The sequence below is a fragment of the Carassius carassius genome, chromosome 44 (assembly GCF_963082965.1).
Source record: "Carassius carassius chromosome 44, fCarCar2.1, whole genome shotgun sequence".
Lineage (NCBI taxonomy): Eukaryota > Metazoa > Chordata > Actinopteri > Cypriniformes > Cyprinidae > Carassius > Carassius carassius.
This window is the reverse complement of record NC_081798.1, coordinates 12,761,382-12,781,869: the sequence shown is the minus strand read 5'-3', so window position 1 is coordinate 12,781,869 and position 20,488 is coordinate 12,761,382. Positions and strand designations below refer to the sequence as shown.

The window sequence follows — 20,488 nt, the reverse complement described above, 5'->3', positions numbered from 1 at the left end:
AGTAAAATGTCAAGTTATTTTTAGCTCTGATGGGAGATACCCTGTGACATGTGTCATCTTATAACCTATCAAGAGTCCTGTTTCCAACACTGTGAAGTGCCTTTATATTGACCTAAATTTATTACGATGCATGCTATCTTTAAATTGAAGCAATCAGCATGTTAATCACACTTACAATGCGGTTTCAGCTTTATTTTGTGCAAAATAGGATGACATAAGTATGCGAATGACTTAACAGCATGAACACACAAACAGTATTAATCCCTTCAATTGCATACATGCTCCACAATAGTGATTTACAAACTGTTTTCTCAGATGTACAGCTTACTGCACTGAGTGTAATTCATATGCAAGGCCTTTCTCATAGAAGTGTTGTTATTATTTCCACAGTGAATAAGCAGGATGATGTCTCTGGGCATGCTGAATTTGTTGTTAGCTCTAAATGGGTGTGCACAGAGGTGTCTTTTTATTGTACTTGGGCTGACCATTTTTCTATACTTACCCAAAACTGCACAGTAAGCATAAGCGTGACAAGGGCGCCATCTGGAGTTTGGCAATGAAATTTTTAACTTTGTAAATGACATGATCTTAGATCAACCTTTAGAGTTAAATTTACCTTGTTGATATAGAGAAGAAAACAACTGAAATACAATAGTACACATACAGCATATTGCATGTACAGCAGATAAATGGATCCATGAAATAATCCATCTTGTCATTGATGTGGCGTTACATGTCCAGATGTTACATGTTACATGTCCAGAAACCGCCTTCTCATCCATGGAGTGGGTGGGCTACCTGTCCCCTGTTGGTTTTGATCGATAGCCCTGCAATTAAAAAAAAAAACAATAAACCTGCCATTAAAAAGAAGAAATGATTGTTCATTTGTTTTTCATTATAAATTTGCATGTTTCATATCATATACTCATTCACATACTCAATTTTAAGCACATTTTAAGTCTAAAGGGAAATACTGGCCTAATTTTGAAAGCTGTGCGCAACACAGCTGTCAAACATGGCAATCAATTTCATTGTTATCCCCATGAGATATTTCATTATTACAGCCTGGAGTATTTGTCGGTGTAATAAAGGCAATATCATTTCATGATTAATAACTGGAGCATAAAAATATCTAATGCAATTACAGATACTGTCGTTTCTTTCTCTTCATCCAGAAATGCAGATATCCCTCTAATAAACGTACAGTAGCTCTTTATCCATATTTATGCATAGCCTGTACTTCTGTGTTGCAAATATCACATTTTATTAGAAATGTTTTCATTCATATCTGTAGCTCAAAATCTTTTAGTATTTAAGTATTTTCCTCTCATTTGTACATGCCCAACAGATGGAGCTATTTGCTAATCACATCACACTTTGGCAGGTCACATAGTCTGGCCACTAATATGAATATTGCAGTACTTAATCATACAATGGCATACCAAGCTCTCCTAAGAACAGCACTACTCTATTGTTTTATATTTTATCAAATAATATTCAGTGATGGCCAAGTAATTATACAATATATATGTTTTATATGCGTGTGTTGTTATGCTCACCTAGTCTGCATTTATCTGATCCAAAATGTAGTAAAAACAGTATTTTTATGAAATATTATTATATAACATAAGATGTATAATAAGACTTTTTTGTTATGTGGAGGAGACATTTCTGCCCCCAGGGCTTTGTTTTTTTTTTTTTTTCACACATCAAAAACTATACTACACATTTTTAGTGACGTTTAGAGTTATAAACAGTTTTAATGAGGATGTGCAATTATGCAATGGTGGAATTGATGTGAATACAGTGGATACTGGATGGAATGCATTTTGTGTTATTCATTAGTGAGTTTTTATAAAATACTGCATTTTGAGCATTTACTTAATATTTAAGTAAAAGTAAAAAGTAGTAAAATAAATAAAAGCAATGCACTGTCATGTAAAGTCATTTTACTATTATTTGTCATTTTGTCATATTTGTCATTTTACATTTTACAGATTGAATAATCACTCAACTTCACAACATATATTTATTTACACAAATATTTGTTATCTTTGATGAACCCCCCCCCCCCACCACCACCACCATTGTCATATAAAACATCAACTCCAAAACATACCTTAAAATACCTGAAATATTATTATATAACATAAGATGTATAATAAGAAGAAATCATTTTAATATGCCGATTTTGTGTTTAAGAAACATTTATTATTATTATTAGTAGTAGTATTATTATTATCAGTGTTGAAAACAGTTGCTCTGCCTAATATATTTGTAGAAACAGTGATGCATTTTAAGCATTTTAAGGATGCTGTGATGATAGAAAAGAACAGCATTTAATTAAAATATAAACGTTTTGTAACATTATTAATGTCAACATTATTTACTGTCACTTTTGAACAAAAAGTCATTTTTTGTGTTAAAAAACTTAATGACCTCAAATGTTTGAACTGTAATGCATATAATGATCATATGTATTTATTATTATATTATTTATTATTATATTGGAGAAACTTGCAGTCTGAATTAAAAAATGACCACAATAATACAGTAGTTGTGCTGCTTAATATTTATGTTTAGTGTTTATTAAAAAGCATTTATTTGAAATATAAATATTTTATAACATTATAAATCTCTTTCGGTCAATTTAATATGTCCCGGATGAATTAAAGTATTCATTTCTTAATTCAGTTGTGAGAGTCTTTTCCTACCTGTTTCTTCATCCGTATTTGTTTCCACAGAACAGTTTGAAGTTAGATTACTCACTCTTCCTCTCCAGATATCTTCAAGTTCCTCTTCCTCCTGCTGGAATAACCAGTGGCCTGGTTTAAGAAGCTCCTCCATGCTAATGTCAGGTTTCGCTGCCCAGTTTACACTTGTCTCTTTCACTGTTTCACTGAAACACACTGCACAGTCTTTCACACCACAGTTTATGACACGGCTGCTCTTACGAGAGCCTGGGCCATTAGGGAACAATTCTTTTGAGGGGTTTATCTTCATGTATTTGGATGTGTAATATAAGTGGCCGTTCAGGTCTTTTACTTTAGTGTAAACACTTAAGCAACTGTGAGAACCTGATGAAGAAGGACACAGAGACCTGCAGTGAGTGACCAAGGCAGAGTCATTGACCACTGGAGAAGAGGGTTTGTGATGGCTGGAGGAAACGTTATCAGGTTCTTCATATTCAACCAATGTGAAAACCCTCAAGACAGGTTCTGTGCTCTCATAAGCTTGGTTTAACTGTTGGGTCTCGACCTCAGTGGTTGGTTCTTCTGTATTGTCCCAATCTTCCATATCTGCTGTATGAAGGTTTATTTCAGTTTGTTTAGTATGTACCACTGGTTCTAACCCCATTTCTGACTGTGGCGTTCGAGCTGAGGGTATTTTTTGGTTGTTTGAGTCATCATAAATCTGGAAAGGTTGAATCTCCTCTTTATTTTCCATGTCCAAGACACTGTTGTGAAAGCACTTGGGAAGACTGAAACTAAGAGTGGATCCTAGAGACAAATAAGAGCAGATGTTTTTAACCGGTCCACTTGAAGTCTTGACAGCATTAGGCAGATTGTCTTCTGGAAAAGAGTTGGACTTGTTATCGATGACAGAATTCACCGGCAACATGTTTTTTTTAATAAAAACCTGAAGTTTGGAGTTTGATTGACTTTCTTTCACTCTCCCTTCTCCTTCTGGCCAAGTGTTACACCTTCGCCTGAAAATGCTTGAAGGTTTGCCAGACCTTTCCGATCCTACAGATCCAAGCAGAGAGTTCCTTCGCTGGTTTTCTTTCTTATTTGTGGTTGGCTCTTTCAGCTTGAACAAAGAGCTTGGCTTGAATCTGTTGTGATTATAAACCGTTCTCCTCTCAGGTGTGATGTTTTCTGCTGCATGTGTTGGGGATATGACCTCCAAGACTTGCCCTGTTGATCTGTAACTATCCGAGACGTGCAAATACGTGAACACCTGCAAAAAATAATGGAATGCAATCCTTTAGATAAGCGGAGACATAATTTATAATATCATAAAACCAAACTCACAGCCAGTTGATAATGGCCCACACACACTCTGTAAGCTTTAAAAAAACGTATGGCTCTTGAATGCATACATACACAGCTGTGATGGCAATAGCCTAAGCATGACTAATACAATTGCATGCCAAGTTAATAAATCCTATATGGCATGAGCAGGCTTCATAGCAAATTATTACAATACACACCACCAGGAGGCATTTCAAAGCCATGCCATGGAAAATTAATCATGAGGTCATTGTTTCACCACATGGGACAGGATGTACAGAGCCCAGAGAATAATAAGCACATGCATGTCTGGTTTTTGTGTGTGCTTTGATTTCAGTTTGGAATGTGTCTGAAGTTAACACACTATTTGAAGTCATACTTACTCTATGAGTGACTTCAGCTGCCACTTCAACCCGCAGGTGGTCGTCATTTTTGTTTTGATTTGATTCTAGATTGTTGTGTGCAGATTTCTGCATCCGGTTCAGGCTGTAGCTCTGTGACTGAGTTTTTTGCGCTTGATTCTCTGAATTTTGTATCTGATCGACTTCTGGTGATAGTTGCAGATATGTTTGGTTGTTGTTGGCCTGCAGATTCTCTGGTAGGTGATTGCAAAATGATGATTCAATGTTATATGTGGACAGTTGGCTGGATATTTCTTCTTTGCTTGGTGACTGGTCTGGTTCTCCTTGGTTTTTGATTTGCAACAGTGCAAGATTCACACAAGATGATTTGGGTCTGGTGTCTTTACTCTTAACTGATTCATTCGGCCATCTCTCCTGGAGCATTTCTTGTGGCTGTTGCATTTGCATTGAGTTTTTGTCCTGTGATTGGCAGCTGTCTGCCTGAATGCAGCTTGCTGACTCTTCAAATATTTCATTATTGTTGGGGGACCATTGCTTTGTCACTTGGTTAATGCCTGAAGACTGGTCATCAAAGCTCAAAATAAGACAGATGCTAGAGCCTAGGGATGTCTTTGAAAGGCATGACTCCTGATTAACAACACTGGACACATCATGCCTCCCATTCTGTTGCTCCAAGTTGTTTTGAGAGGGCTGTGTTTCAGCAGTTCCTTTGACCTCTCCATTTATTGTGCAAAGACCATCAGAAGGGTTTTTGAAAGGTATAGCCTAAACAAGGAAAAACATAACTTCAAAAATAAGAACAAAAATAATAGTCCACAAGGCAAAACATAAAATAAAAAATAAAATAGCTGAATTTATTAAAATAACCCCCTTCAAAAGTTTGTAAACTGGTTGTTCATGAGTCCCTTGTTTGTTCTGAACAGTTAAACTGAGCACTGTTCTTCAGAAAAATCCTCCATGTCATCCAGATTCTTCAGTTTTCCAGCATCCTTTGCATATTTGATCCCTTTCCAGCAGTGACTGTATGATTTTGAGATTTATCTTTTCACACTGAGGACAATTAAGGGACTCAAACACAACTATTAAAAATGCTCCAGAAGTAAACACAATGCATTAAGAGCCAGGGGGTGAAAACTTTTTGAATTTGAAGATCAAGGTAAATTGTACTTAATTTGTCCTCCGGGAAACATGCAAGTATCTTCTGTTGCTTCTAAAGGGAAGTACTAAATAAAATAAAAAAATATTTAAATAAAATAAGAAACATCCTGTTCAAAAGTTTTCACCCCTCGGCTCTTAATGCATTGTGTTTACTTCTGGAGCATCAGTGAATGTTTGAACCTTTTTTAATAGTTGTGTTTGAGTCCCTTAATTGTCCTCAGTGTGAAAAGATGGATCTCAAAATCATACAGTCACTGCTGGAAAGAGTTCAAATATGCAAAAGATGCTGGAAAACTGTAGAATCTGGAAGACATGGAGGATTTTTCTGAAGAACTCTGCTCAGTTTAACTGTTCAGAACAAACAATGGACTCATGAAAACCCATCACAAAACCAAAAAAACAGTCATAGATCATCCAGGTAACCACACACAGTATTAAGAACCCATTGAATTTGGTTATTTTAATTATTTCAGCAATTTTTTTGTCTTGTGGACTACATGTAAACAACGTTTATGTAAAATAGCTTACTCAGGACAGTACTAAATAAGAAATAACATGCATTTTGTATGATCTCTCTCTTATTTTGTTAAAATTATTCAAATTTCGCATGGCACTGTAGCTGTGCATGATTGTGTTTCATATCTCTTGCATCACTCTTTCCTCTAAAATATTAAGGCTTATTTTAGTTTATTTGTTAAACATTTGTATATTAAGGATGAGCATGTGCAGTCAGATTGCCATCATTGCACAATAAACTTCAGGGTGATACAAGATCCTGATGGGGTTCATTTTGCCATTATGATCACATGACTTTACATTAGCCATTTCATATTTAAAATCATATAATTTTTAAAAAAATGATGATGAAAAAATTCTAATAACCTGCTGTTGAACAGGATCGTTTGTTAACTCTGGTCTCCCATTCTGGTTTCTTTTAAGCTGCTCTCTTTGAACGTGCCAGTTCACCTGGATCCATCCCAGCATGCTTTGCAACTCATCTGTTCTCTCCTTGATCTACAGACAGGAAGATTATAATCAAGAAAACATCATAACGAACATTCTGCAGATGGATGCCGCATATTTAGACAGCTGAGATCGCTTTTAGATGACCACGTGGCAACTGTAAGTAAATCAATCACACACTCACAATGTCTTTAAACTGACTCTCATCTTGCATAAGCATTTGACCAGCTGCAGCCAGTTTGCTGAACTCATCCAGCTTTGTTTCAATGCTGTGATCAATCTCTGCAACTTCACTCTCTCTCCAAGCAGAGCCGCCAGCAAGGATACAGGATCTGGTGTTCTCTGTCCACGTACTACAGGACACAGAAAGAAAAGACAGTATCAAAATATCACATCAGTCCCAATCTAATAGGCTATAATATAACAAAACCACACATGGGAAAGTATGTCTTGCTAAAGTTGTTGACATTAAATATGAAATATTTCTTATGTATAATTATCCAAATTAGTCAGACTTTCTCTTCTTACATCATGGCAAGATAGTTTTCGAAGTAGTCCTGAATCTGGTGGAACTTCTCCAAGCGGCCTCGGTTTTCAGCCATGTTGCGGCCTACTTCCTCCCAAGCCTGCAGGGTCGCCTGAACCTCTTCCCTGAGAAGGTCTCTCTGCTCTGGGGAAGGAACCTTTAGCTGACTGTCTAGTCTCTCCATTTCTTTCACCTCTCCCTCTATGAGATTATAATGAGCCTTTGTGGAACAAAAAAATTATTCATTAGCACGACCTAAAATGTCAAACTAAAGCTCATTAAAACCATTTCAGGGTGCAGTGGGAAAACGTATATCCAGCAAATCTCTTATAAAGGAACCTATAAATATTTTTTTTAATGTTTATTCTCAGCAACTTTTTAATACCCAAGAAGCTGGGCCCATCTTTAAAAGCTTAATTTCTGCTCTAAAGTCAATCACATAGTGATTAACATCTATTTATATTCAGTTAGTAAAGATTTTTTTTTTTCATTATCTGACCTCTAGGTCATCCTGCTGCTCCTGTAGCCCCTCCAGACCACTGAGGTCCGAGTCACAAAGCACAGTCATATCTGTTTCTATGTCCAGGAGGTCCATACTGAGCTCAGCACAGCGGCAGAGGTGCTGGTTTATCCGTAGTGTTAGAGTAGATAGCTGAGGAAAGATAAACCTTTAAAATAAGTGTCTATTGGTTTGATATTTCATCATCTAATTCAATGACATTGACACATTTTGCATAAAAATTTCCAAACAGCTCCCTAGAGAAAATCTGAGAGGAGTTTAAGTCATTTGTGTGATACAAATGAGTGAAATATGGCTTTTTTAAATTCATTTATCTGTTGGACATCACTTTGTGAACCAAGCTCATATTTTACCGAGCTTTGTAGCTCATTAGTGATCTGGTCCTGCTTCTGGGTTCTTTCTTGTTCAGTTTGTTGACTCAGTAGATTTAGTGACATTTCTGGAGCCTCAGCCATTTCTTGCCCATGCAGAGATCCAGGAACATCCTAAAGCAGATTTACAACTGTGTGAGTAGTCCTGCATTCATTATATTTTCTTAAATCATTCACAAACACACCAAGTAATTAGTTTGAAATTGAGTATGCTAGTTTAATATTCATGTTCTGGTATCATCATAGTCACCTAAAACTACAGTTTGGTGAAGCTTATGATGGTTGCTTTACCTGATTTATTTTGTGATAAGCACTGGGGTCAAGAAGTTCAAGGAACTTTTCAAGCATTCCTGAACTGCCTTCCTCTACTTTTTCCAGGAGATTGTTTGAACCTGTGAGATCTGATACCATCTGTGCAGCTTCATCTCCAGATTGTTCTTTTTCCCCTGGTTTAGTCTTATTGTCCTCTCCATATTTCTTTTGCAGAGCATCCCAAAGGACCTCCACCTGGCTTAGGAGCTCCTCTATTTTGTGGTCTTGTCTTTGCTTCGAGCAGTCATGCTCTTCATTCTTTAAAAAGGAGATGAAAAGAGATAAGTGAGATCATTTATATATGAATTTAATGCACTGTAATGAAAAAAAAAATCTTGAAAATGCATTACCATTCCAGTGGATGTCGTCAACTCTTTCAGCAGCTTATTGGTTATGAGACATTCTTGAGAGGAAACAGGGGTTGTTTGAGCCATCTGGTCGATACAGCTGGGAAAATATTAAGTGTTAATCAAACTTTACTCAACAACTGCATCTTGAATTCCTTTGTATGAATTGACACATTCACATTTATGTATCATTTACTTCTTTAGTCAACAACAGATTCATTGTGAAAAAAAACACTAATTGCACCTCTTTAAGTCCTGCTTTTCTGAGATATTGTCCAGCTTGGAACAGCTGCTTTCCAACAGTGAGATTTGACTCTCTATAGAACATTCCTCAACTGGACTCCACATCCTATGGGTCCACAGGCCTTGAGAGCACTGCAGAAATACATGTTCAGGAATAGAAGTTTATTCATAGATAATTAACACCAGAATATCGCAGACATATGGAATGGCATCTTTTGATTCGTATTTGTATCTATATCCATATTGATATCTATTTTTTCACTCTGAGATGGAAACATGCCTAAACAGAAATCACTAAATGAGTACTCATAGGAAAGAGACTTTGTGGACTATCGTTGTCAAGTAATATCACTGTCAAGAGAAGGTCATCTGGTGAGTGTGATACATTTAAAGCCTCTGTGTAAAAGACTGTTTCACCAAACAGAAATTTCAGACCAGTTGATTTTTCGATGTGGTCATGACTGGTCATTTATAATCACATGCTTGCAGATGTTTTTGGAGGCACTGCAGCTAACCTCAAATCCTCGGAGACGGTTTTGCTCTTCTTTGACGTCTTTTCCCATTATGCTGTGACCCTCATTTCTAGCAAAGCTCTGTGAGTCAGGGCATGTGGTTAGAGGATCAGCGGGTAACGCTGACGGGCGTTTTGAAGAAACATCTGTCTTTTGGTTCCTGTAGAATTGGAACAAAATGTTACCTTTAATGACACCATTGGGGCAGCATTACTCTTCAAAACATTTCAAACATATCATCATGTTTCATCATCATTTTTGACTATACAAGTCAGTAGATTTTCAATCTTTAAAGCTAACAACTTGCAGATTAAACATCAAAATATCTACAGAACACTTGCATCATTATCTATGCAGGTTATGTAATCCTGGACGAGGTTTTGCAGCAATTGTTTTGGCGTTGGGAGAATATTATTTTTGGCAGGCTTTTCCCTCTGGTCTGGTTAGCTCATAGTTTCAGGAAAGGTGTGTTCGCAGAGCTAGTGATAGAGGATTTGATGAGAGAGCCAAAAAGGAATGTAACCATTGCTTGTTGACTTTACTTCGAAAAATTGGGTAATGTCTGCAACAGCTTCTTTTTTTGTTGTTGTTAAAAAGACGGATATAAAATAATGTTTATATTGCGATAATTTTGCCATGGACATAAAAAAAATGACAAATTTATTGATAAACATGTTTTGTTAGCGAATAACAATTGGTATGTATCTGTCTGTCTGTCTGTCTGTCTAGAAAGAGAGAGAGAGAGAGAGAGAGCTTGAGAGAGAGATCTAGGCTGCTGCATATTCAAGGGCAAGCCATCACCACAAGAGTAATCAATGTTTTTGTACAGTTTTCCCAGAACAAAACATAACATTTATTAAAACTTTTTATTTTTTTAATTAATGAATGTGTATACCTGCAAAAAAAAGTGAAATTTTTTAATAGCCTCAGACCTAATGGACATGGATTAAACTCTAACACAAAACTCGAATTGATTTCAAAATATGTTGTAAGTAGGTAGGTGTAAGTACTGTAGGTTATAAGTGGGGCTTATTTTACTCTATATTTTTGTTAAATCATGCTTTATTAGTCTGAAGTAGTTACTTTAGTGTGATTTATGACAATCATTTAGACAGTTATTTTTATCAGTTCCTTCCTCACTGCATGGGAACATTCCTCCAGATGTACCTGTCTCCCATCACCATATCTTCATACCATATGAGCTATTCCTCACATCTGTACCAGAGCTGAGGTGAAACAGCCTTCCTTCATTGATAACCACCCTTTCTCTATGTCTGTCATTCATTCTCTGGCATTTTCAGAAGTCATACAGTTTAGCAGAAGTCATTTTCCAAATCCGAATATCCATAATGGTGTGAGTATCTGTGGAATTCTGTGTTTAAAGCTGTTGATTCCTCTGTGATAAAGACCTATGATACAATCAGTGTAATATTTTGTAACTTAAAAGGGTTAGCCAAGCCACTAATCACAGCTTTCTATAATGATAGTGGCAATGTTTTAAACCAGACATGCATGGTTAATAGAAAAATGATCTAAAAATCAAAAAAATATTTTTGTAAGCTCTAAGTGATATTTATCTTCCTGGATACGGAATCAAACTTCAAAAGGGCACAAAACATTACATAAACTGGCAAATGCTTAAACTGGGAATCAATGCGTGAAACTAAATACATAGCAATTGCGTCAAAACAACATCTACCATTTATGATCTAAGACTCTGCAATAGGTCAATATCAAAATAAAAGACCATAACATTACATCACTAAACCACATGTCAGCTTCACTCCTGCATGTGGACAATTATGGCTTCCATTGAAGCATGATGTCATGTACTATTCCAAGCCTTAAATATGGTATCACTGCTCTCCAATCCTTTGTTTACTATAGTTTTTTGTTCACAGGAGGACAATGGGAGTAAGTGGACTTTCGTTTACCAGAGAAACTCCTGGAGAAGTGCCCATTTCTCCTTCACCTCGGCCTGTTTGCATGAAACTCTTCTGGCCAGTGTTGGGTGGAGAGTTGACAGCCGAGACGCAGACTCATTCAGCATCTGGAAAGAGAGTTGTCCAGGGAGGGTTGGGGTCATGGAAGGAAATGACATCATTCATTTGGAGTTCATTTGCCACAGTCCAGAGACCAATGTGAGACCAATGCAATGGGCTACTATTTGGTCAAGTGAGAAATCATACATAAAAAAACAAAGTGACTGTGACACTGGGACACTGTTTTCATGTTCTCAAATTCAGGAGACAGTATTTCCTCTAATGAGATCACTGATTGACTTACACTTATCTGACAGGCGATTTCTCTAGTCTCTTTGTCACTTTTTGGGATGTCGCCCGCCAGTACACGGTTTCTCTGCAACAACATTTATACTGAATAAGGGCTTGTATTTGAATCATGATTAATAAAGACTGTTTGAGGTCTTCTCTAAATGCCATAACTAATCAACCCTTGTTTTCTCAACCTTGGTGTTGATGGTGCCAATAATGCTGTCGGCTTGTTGGTAAAATGATGAGACGTCTAGAGCCAACATGAGATCCTGATGATAGTCCCTCAGGAGTGACCTCAACTTTAGCCACCTGCAGAGAAACCTAACAGTTTATATCACTAACAAAAATTTAATAATGCTCTACACTCTATTGTGCCAGGAAATCTTACGATTTGTCAACATTGTCCCCCGGGCTTTGTCTTCTAAACATTTCCAATCCTAAATCTACAGCATCTGTCTTCTTCTGAAGAGGTCTTTTTGGTTCCTCCTGGCATAGGAGATGAATAAAGAGTACATGAGGTAATGGTACAAGAAGACAAGACAAAATAAACAAAACAGAAACCTATTTATGATGCATTTAACCTGCATCAAGTCCAGACTTGTTGTCAGTTGGATGAGAGAGTTCTCAAAGTCTTTAAGGTCTCTCCGTTGGCTCTGAGACGCGTCCTCTGGTTGATCATGTGGGAAAGTTGGCATGCTGTAGTTGTAATGAAGGTTCCTTATCTTCCTTCCTTTAGTCCACAGATCAGTCTGTAAAGACATATACCGAATAGAATATGAGTGCCAAAGTTGTAAAGATTAATAGAGTACGAATGACAAAAAGTACCATTTCAGTTGAATTATTAATGTTTTTAGTTTGTACATTTAAATTTGACATTTAATTCAATGTGCTGCTTGCAATTTGATTGAAGATACAGATTCTACACCTATTTTTTAGTTCCAGTATATGTGGATTCCGAACGTTTTTTAGTTTACTAATTTTAAGTGTTTCTATTTTTTTATTTTTTTATTAAAAAATATTCTAAATTTGTCTTTTTATAGCAATAATGTTCTACCAGTTATGGTTTATGCTCTCTTGGCCAATGCCTTCAGACTCTTGACCGACAGACTATTTCTCATTTTGTAAATCTCCCAAAATGTCTTACATCATTCTATGTTGCTGCAACTAATTTGGTTTGTGCGCCAAGTTCTGGTTCTTTTGCAGTTTCTCAGCTGTTAGGCAATAAAATCATGTTGTTTGTTTGGGTACATGAAGTACAGATTAAGTACCAAATTAATTCAAGAAGATTGCTTTCAAGATGATATGCCAAAACATTCTCTTCAGAGGTATCAGATTTCTCTACAGCGAACACCTCACGATTATGCACCTGTGTTTGGGACACCCGGGGGATTTTTATGATGTATTTTATAGCGTAAAACACAATAATAGCAGGATCTGAGTCTGTTGGCCCACCAACAATACATGAGCCTGCAGCAAGGTGTGGTAATTCCAAATAATGATCTCATCTTGCGGTGCTGGTGTTTTATGTTGCTGATCTTGCTTGCATTGCTTAACTTGTCTTCTGCACCACTGCGATAACTGCATCTTCAGCACATGGTGTTAAAATTCTTTAAGAGTGTGCAAACCACACCTTCTGTCCTTTAGCATTTATAGTGTTGTTTTACCACTTATCACAAAAAAGGGAACAAGTTGTGGAATACTGTAACATAATTTGGTACTTCTTTAGCCACAAAGTGCATCACAACCAATGGTTTCAACATTATCATCAGTTTAGACTTAGATACTTCCCCGTATGTTCCAGTTTGGAACTACGTCCCATTTTTTGGTGGAAATTACCAGTTCGTCTCGGATGTGGGCTTTTGTAATGAGGGGCCTGGCTATGACCTCATCTCAATGAGCACAGTGTGCAAAACTGTAATAATCCACGCACGTTTTTTCTTCTTTTTTCTTCCTCTCACAATACGACAATGTGTTCTTGTTGTGCTCATTTGTGCAATGAGAAGTTGCATTTCTGGTTTAACAGTGGGAAACTCTTTGCAGGCATTTGTGGAGAGTGTGCATGGGCATAACAATTGAACAAACAGCTCATAAAAAACAGCGAGAGACTGAGTGAATAATAAATATGGAGCTGGTGTGTGTGCTGTTGGTTTGTGATATCTGTGGAAAAAAAATTGAACGATGCCAACTAACTAAAAATGTTAAAAGTTTGGAAACCTGTTTTGTTGTTTATGATATGATATTTTTACAATCCTCTGTTTATCTTATGATCCCAGATGTAGTTTGCTTTTGTTTTTGTCTGTTTTTATTTTTGTTGAGTCTAAAATTGCTTTCAATGACAATTATTTAAAATATTACAGTGGAATGTATATTATAAATTATAAGATATGAAAAATTATTTTAAAAAATGAATGCTTAATCAATATTGCTATATATAATTAAGTATATAATTTATTTGAAAGTTTATTATATATACAGTATAAACACACACACACACACACACACACACACACACACACACATTATCATTTAAATTTAATATTAATATAATTTAACATATTAATTTAATGTATCATAAAAAATTACCAACAATTTTAAATATTAAAAATTAATACAAATAATTTCATATATATTACTTATAACCCAATAAACCTTTTGGGAATAATCTTTCTTGAAAATTAAATGCCACTTGGTTTGCTACTTTATCTAATTCAATCACATCTTCCTTAAACATTTGAATAACATTCTAAATATGAATTGTACATGCTAAAGTTTTCTATATAATCTATAATTATCATAGATTTATATAATAAAAGTAAAATAATATAACAAATGATTTGTACCGTAGGTCTCTATGTGCAAATATTTTCCAACTAAGGAAAATAATGTCCAACACATGAAAGCAATGCAGTCTTGCTCACCTCCAGCTGTGCACCAGACTTGTCACTCAATCTTTCCTCAACAAGAAACAGCTTTTCAGTAGAAGTACTTGGCTTGTTTGTCTCAATGCTTGTCACATTAAAGTCACTGATAGTCTGGCTTTCAACATTTGCACACATAGCAATCTTCCTGATGGATCTGGAAGAAGCTGATGGGGACACAGAGTCCCTGTCATCTTCCTCTTTAATATCATCAGAAAGTCCTTCCACAGGTGCAGATGTGGACAATATCTCTTCATGAAAAGGAGAATTTTCATTGTTAGAGTTGTTTTCCAGTTCACAGCAGTCCAGAACCCGTACAGGAAGGATGTTGCCAACATAATCCAGACATTTATTTTCGGAGGGGACAGATAACTTAGTCCCAATAGTAAAAGGCTGGATCCTCTTCATTGCTGTTCTTGCATCTGATTGAGGAACAAATAACCATAAAACAATAAAACACCAAAAGAATCCTTCTGGTAAATCCAATAAAATTATAAGTCTGAAGTCAACTGAGTCAATCAACAAAGCTAAAATGGTCCACTCTGAAGTCGTCTGGGACACTGCAGAGAGACTTGTGAGATGCAGACTGCAGGAACTGTGGAGAACGTGACTCCAGCTTCACTCCCGCACAGACTATGAGAAAGCGAGAGTGGAGTGAGGGAGGAGAGAAGTAAGAGAGAGAGTTAGCAGAAACAGGGTGAGGTCATCACACTCATTTGGAGGGAGAGAGGGCTGTAAACCCAAGCTGTAAAAGCTTCCTCCCAAAATAAGAAGTTGTGGGCAGATAAGAATCAGAACCACAAAGTCGAGCCCTCTCTAAGGCCTTGCTTCTCGACAATGATGTCATATATTTTTCCTCAGCTGTAACCCTTTTTTTTCTCATGCAGTATTTTTGTCAGATTTCATGCAGTGTGCATACAGTTCACAGATCCATTTATGTTACAGAATATTTGGTTCATCTAAAAATACATGTGCTCGGATGCTTCCTGCAATAAAATAAACAGATAAATACTTAGGTGAGTAGATGCAGGAGGCTGTAAGTGGTTTAGAGGATGGTAGCCTCATACTATCTAAATGTTTACAGAGCAGCAACAAGGGAAAGCATTGCACATTCTGGCTGTGTCCCTCCTCTGATTTAAACCAGGTGTTTTAGTGCATTGTGTTGGAATAAGCTACTGTACAGCATTTGTCTGTAAGGATCGGTTTTATCTCAAAATCCTGATCGTAATGACACTTAAAGTATTTATTTTGTTATTTGTATGAAGTTTACTTTAGCAGACTTAAAGGTTCATAATATGTTCATAACACGTTCTTGTGGCAGTGAGCTACCCCTTTAACTGTCACCCGTCCCGTATACGGGACGCCTACATTTACTTCACTATATAACAATTAAATCTAATCTAATCTTGACAAACTATATATCGTTGGAAAGGTCTAAGACTCCCAAATATATATTTTACCAATGTTTTTTTTTAACAATTATGAAGGAAAAGTAATGGATTAATTTATGACAAGAGTGCACGCTCAAAAATCTACATTATAACAAAAGTTCTTGCCTTTTTCTCTATCACATTTTAGAAATCATCAGAAATTATATATCAACTGAAAACTTAATATCTCAACATTCATCCTTTAACACCCATTTTAAAATCAGACATTGCATTACCATGTAAAAGGTACATCATGTTACAAAATGTTTTCATTCATGGATTGTGCACTATAAAGACTATGTTCAAAAATGTGAGTGACAGTTAAGGGGCAACAAGAGACCAATATATAATCTACAATGATATAATATAAAATGTTTATGATTGCCAAGCAATTTAAAGGTGTTGTTTCCCAATTTATTATTTTTTTCATGTTTTAGTGTAAGTCTATCATGCAAATAAAATTCATTCATTCATTTAAAAAAATATTAAAAGGGGAAATTAACAGCAACATTTTAAAAAATGGCAACAAAAACAAAAACAAAACAATGACTAGAAACAAACAGACAGGCCGATAGTTAATGTTACTGCTTGTATATACCTAAAATTAACTTTACTAATTGTACATTGTTGAACAGAGAACAGAGATTCCTCACAAAGCCTTCGAGTAAAAATCTATGCAGCAACATGATCTTGGAATCCTTTGAATGTGGCTCATCCTTTAGCTTGTCTTTTCATGAAGAGACTAAAGTGTGAACAAAGACTTTAGTCACAGGGGCTCCATGAGAATCGTCTTTCTTTGGGCTCATGCTGGACTGCCTTTTATGCTTCTCTTGGGTTTACAATATAAAGTCAAAGTTGCATGATTAATTATGGAGGGATGACCACAGGGGGAGTCATTCTGTAGGGAATATGAAATTGAATATTTTGATTGGTAAATCCTTTGATTGTGCAATAATCTGACATTTGAGATGATGATGAATGACTTCTAATGGTCTGTTCAAGAAAATGTCAGAGATCAGAGTCAGTTCTTCAACTTTCATCATGATAAGCCCTTTAATAAAGTGTATAGCTCTTCATCTGGATTTTTAAAAAGACAAAGTAATCTGTTTAACATGAAGTACTAATAAAGTACAATAAAAATACATCATGACATACATTATGTTTCAAGAAAAAAAAACTTTTTTCCACTGTAAATTAATTTTGAAAAAAGTTTTTGAAGATTCTTTCAGATCTGGGGAATGTTAGCTATTTGTTATGGGAGTCAGACAGATGATTGATGGGGGGTACGTGACTCTTGAAAACCCATGAAAAGGAGGGGGAAGGAAAAAGGAGTGCAGGAGAATGAAGTAGATAAACGGTGAGGTCATCATGATCCCAGCTGCAGACAGTGAGGCAGTAAACCACATCTGTAAAAGCTTCCTCTCTTAATAAGTATACATAATGTTGTGTCTTTGTGAGCAGGATAGGCTACTGATTGAAGCAGAAAAAAATAAAGAAATATCAAAAATGCTTCATGTCCATTAGACACTAACAGTTAACAAGTGGCAATTAAAGTCATAGTTACAATAACTGAGGACATTGTTGTCAAGGGACACTGTTGTCTCCTTAATAAACAGGTACACTTAAAAAAAGAACTTTACTAGGGGTAGAGATACTTGTTGTTATGGAAGCAATAATCGAATCGAATCGAATCGAATCGAATCTAATATAATATAATATAATATAATATAATATAATATAATATAATATAATATAATATAATATAATATAATATAATATAATATAATATAATATAATATAATATAATATAATATAATATAATGTCTTGCATTTTTATCGATGGTTTTATTTTTATATTTAAGGACTTTTATTTTGTTTATTCTTAAACTACGGGAGAAGTCACGTGACATATCACAATCCAGTTGTCATATGATTACAGTTTAATTTTCATCATGGCTGAGCGCTACATCAGTTTTCTGTTCCAGCTGCTCTTCTGTCTTGTGTTTTCTTTACCCATTGGTAGAAACTCTGTATGCGGTTATAAGGTGAATTTTGTTTTAATTTCATTTACTTTTTAGTTCTTCGTTGTACGACGAAGTTTGACTAAATGTAAAAAAAAAAAATTGCACTGAGGGAAATAATATACAATAACAAAAACTTACCAAAAGTACCTTGGTATTTATCATTTTTTGCACTTGATGTCACTTCATTACCATAGTGTTTTATAGCATGTTTTTGTGCATGTACCAAAGTAGATGTTAAAAGTGAGTAAAAAGGAGGAAGTAAAACTCAATATTATTCTATCTCTCCACTGACAATGGACAATGGATCTCTGCAGGCACTTCCAGCCACAAATCCTTCCATGCTGAATGTCCATCTGCTTCCTCACACACATGATGATATTGGCTGGCTCAAGACTGTGGATCAGTACTACCAAAGTCTGGAACAAGAACATGGATAAGCTGATCAAGTATGTAAATGCCCTGCAAGCTAAAGGAAGCAAGGTGAATGTGGTTTACTCTACACCGTCCTGCTACCTACAGGAACTCAACCTAGCCAACCTCACCTGGTTTGTGTGCATACATATCTAATACATTTAAATATAGCCTGCTAAAGTGCCCCTATTATGTGTAATGAAAGGTTCATATTTTAGTTTTGGGTGTCCACAATAACAGGTTGGAATGCATGCAAGGTCAAAAACACTTTCATTGTATTATAATATGTATTTATTTTTACTTTACTTGTTTAACGACTCCCAAATGATTCACTCAACAATAAAAAAATTTAACCCCCTCTTTTGCGTGATGCTAATCTGTGGTGATTGGTCCGATTGATCTTATTTTCATACCATTTTGCATGTAAATAATTCCTGATAAAGCAGCGTTTGTAAGTACAGTGCTGCTTTGTTTACAGCTGTTACCTGGGAAACCGCTATTTTACCCTCCTAAAGTGGCACCTAGTGGCAAAGAATGAATTTGCATAATCATTCAGACCAAGGCGAAAAGACATAGTGGACAGGCAGTATGCTAATGTTTCATGTTGACATCAACATAAAACGGCTTGCGATTTGCTTTAAAAACGGCTTGTTTCATTGATTCAGAGTTGACTCTTTGTTTTGAGAGACAGTAACTTTATATACGATGCACTTTCAGATTTAAAACTTTGCTGGATGTTTTCCTTTACTTTGTTACACACTGCATGAAAGGTCATTTTCAAAAATCCATAATAGGGGCACTTTAAGCTATCCTTTGATACTACTGTAGCATAAAAGGGATCTCTTTCAAGTGTTACTTGTGATTCTCTTTTATTTTTTTTCCTGTCCTGGACATTCATTTTAGGCCTCTGAAGACAGATGATTTTTTCCCCTATGCTGATGATGCTCATGATTTCTGGACAGATTATTTTACCAGCCGACCAGCATTGAAGTTATACGAGAGACTGAGCAACAGCTGACTACAGGTAATGCATACACACACACACACACACACACACAAAATCACATACAGTGTTTATTTAATTATTTATTTATTGGGGCGTAATCTGTATTGTTTGGTTTTGATCTTCTAGACATGCAACTAGTTGGAGGTGCTTGGTGGGCTCAAGTCCACATCTGGACCCTTTGGTGAAGGGGACAGTGTCTACGTCTGTTGTAAATGTATCACTTCTGTTGGCTTTAATAGATTGATCTGTTTGATGTCTTTTCTTGTCGCTCAGAGAGGGCGATGGGTGTAGCCCGACATCACGATGCCAGGAGACTGGCTACAGGCTGGGCACATTGTGAGGTACAAATACATAAACTGTAATGTTTTTCTGCATTTTTCTCTGTCACATTGTTTCAGGGTAAACTTAGCTTTAAATGTAGTTAAATTTGAATGTGATTTATTGCCATGGTTATTATTGCCATGGGAGTTATTGTATTTCATTACACTTTAACAAGTAATCCGAACGGCCTACTGTATATGTGCAATATTTTAAACGCGTCCTCACTAACTGAGTTTAATGCCACAGTTATGTTAGAATGCATTGTTTCTGTGGCGTTGCGTCGGTTTCGTCATGCGGCGCGCGGACGGGAGTGCTGTATGACTGATGCATCAGTTCAATTAAAATAAATTAAAAATAAAATTTATGCATTTAGCAGACACTTTTATCCAAAGCGACTTACAGTGCATTCAGGCTATCAATTTTTACCTATCATGTGTTCCCGGGGAATTGAATCCCCAACTTTGTGCTTGATAGCGCAATGCTCTACCAATTGAGCTACAGGAACTACGATTTCAATTAAATTAAATTTTATTCCAAATATATATACTTTATATTTAATGTGTTCGTTTATGTCCAATATTAGTGTTAAACTGTTGGACTTTAAATGAAATCTACTATTGATTTTCACCATTGTCTGATTTAGCGGAACATTTAGTCTGATAACTTCCGTGCGCAGATGCGGCAAATCTGTCACAGGACGCACGATATGACAGTTGCGCCCGACTAGCTGTTTTAAATACAGTATTTTTATATTTAACGTTAGTTTATCAGCATGTTT

The 20,488-nt window shown here is 36.0% G+C and overlaps 1 protein-coding gene and 1 long non-coding RNA gene across 2 annotated transcripts; one reads left to right on the top strand and one right to left on the bottom strand.

Moving 5' to 3' along the window:
• Positions 1–165: 165 nt before the first annotated feature.
• LOC132126406 (uncharacterized) lies at positions 166–15,160 on the bottom strand. The gene is made up of 18 exons (XM_059537646.1): positions 14,519–15,160; positions 12,182–12,349; positions 11,989–12,086; positions 11,795–11,909; positions 11,614–11,685; positions 11,262–11,377; positions 9,331–9,487; positions 8,817–8,947; positions 8,576–8,672; positions 8,205–8,483; positions 7,896–8,027; positions 7,522–7,674; positions 7,025–7,242; positions 6,681–6,849; positions 6,416–6,547; positions 4,397–5,140; positions 2,715–3,960; positions 166–827 (listed from the first exon to the last, which is right to left on the bottom strand). Exons 1-18 carry the CDS (start codon positions 14,924–14,926, stop codon positions 775–777), a joined length of 4,488 nt encoding a protein of 1,495 aa, XP_059393629.1. The 5' UTR covers positions 14,927–15,160; the 3' UTR covers positions 166–774.
• A 2,725-nt stretch (positions 15,161–17,885) lies between these two features.
• Positions 17,886–19,585, top strand: LOC132126852 (uncharacterized). The gene is made up of 4 exons (XR_009427461.1): positions 17,886–17,993; positions 18,287–18,517; positions 19,287–19,407; positions 19,516–19,585. It is a non-coding gene; the product is annotated as an uncharacterized LOC132126852 (long non-coding RNA).
• The last annotated feature ends 903 nt before the right edge of the window (positions 19,586–20,488 follow it).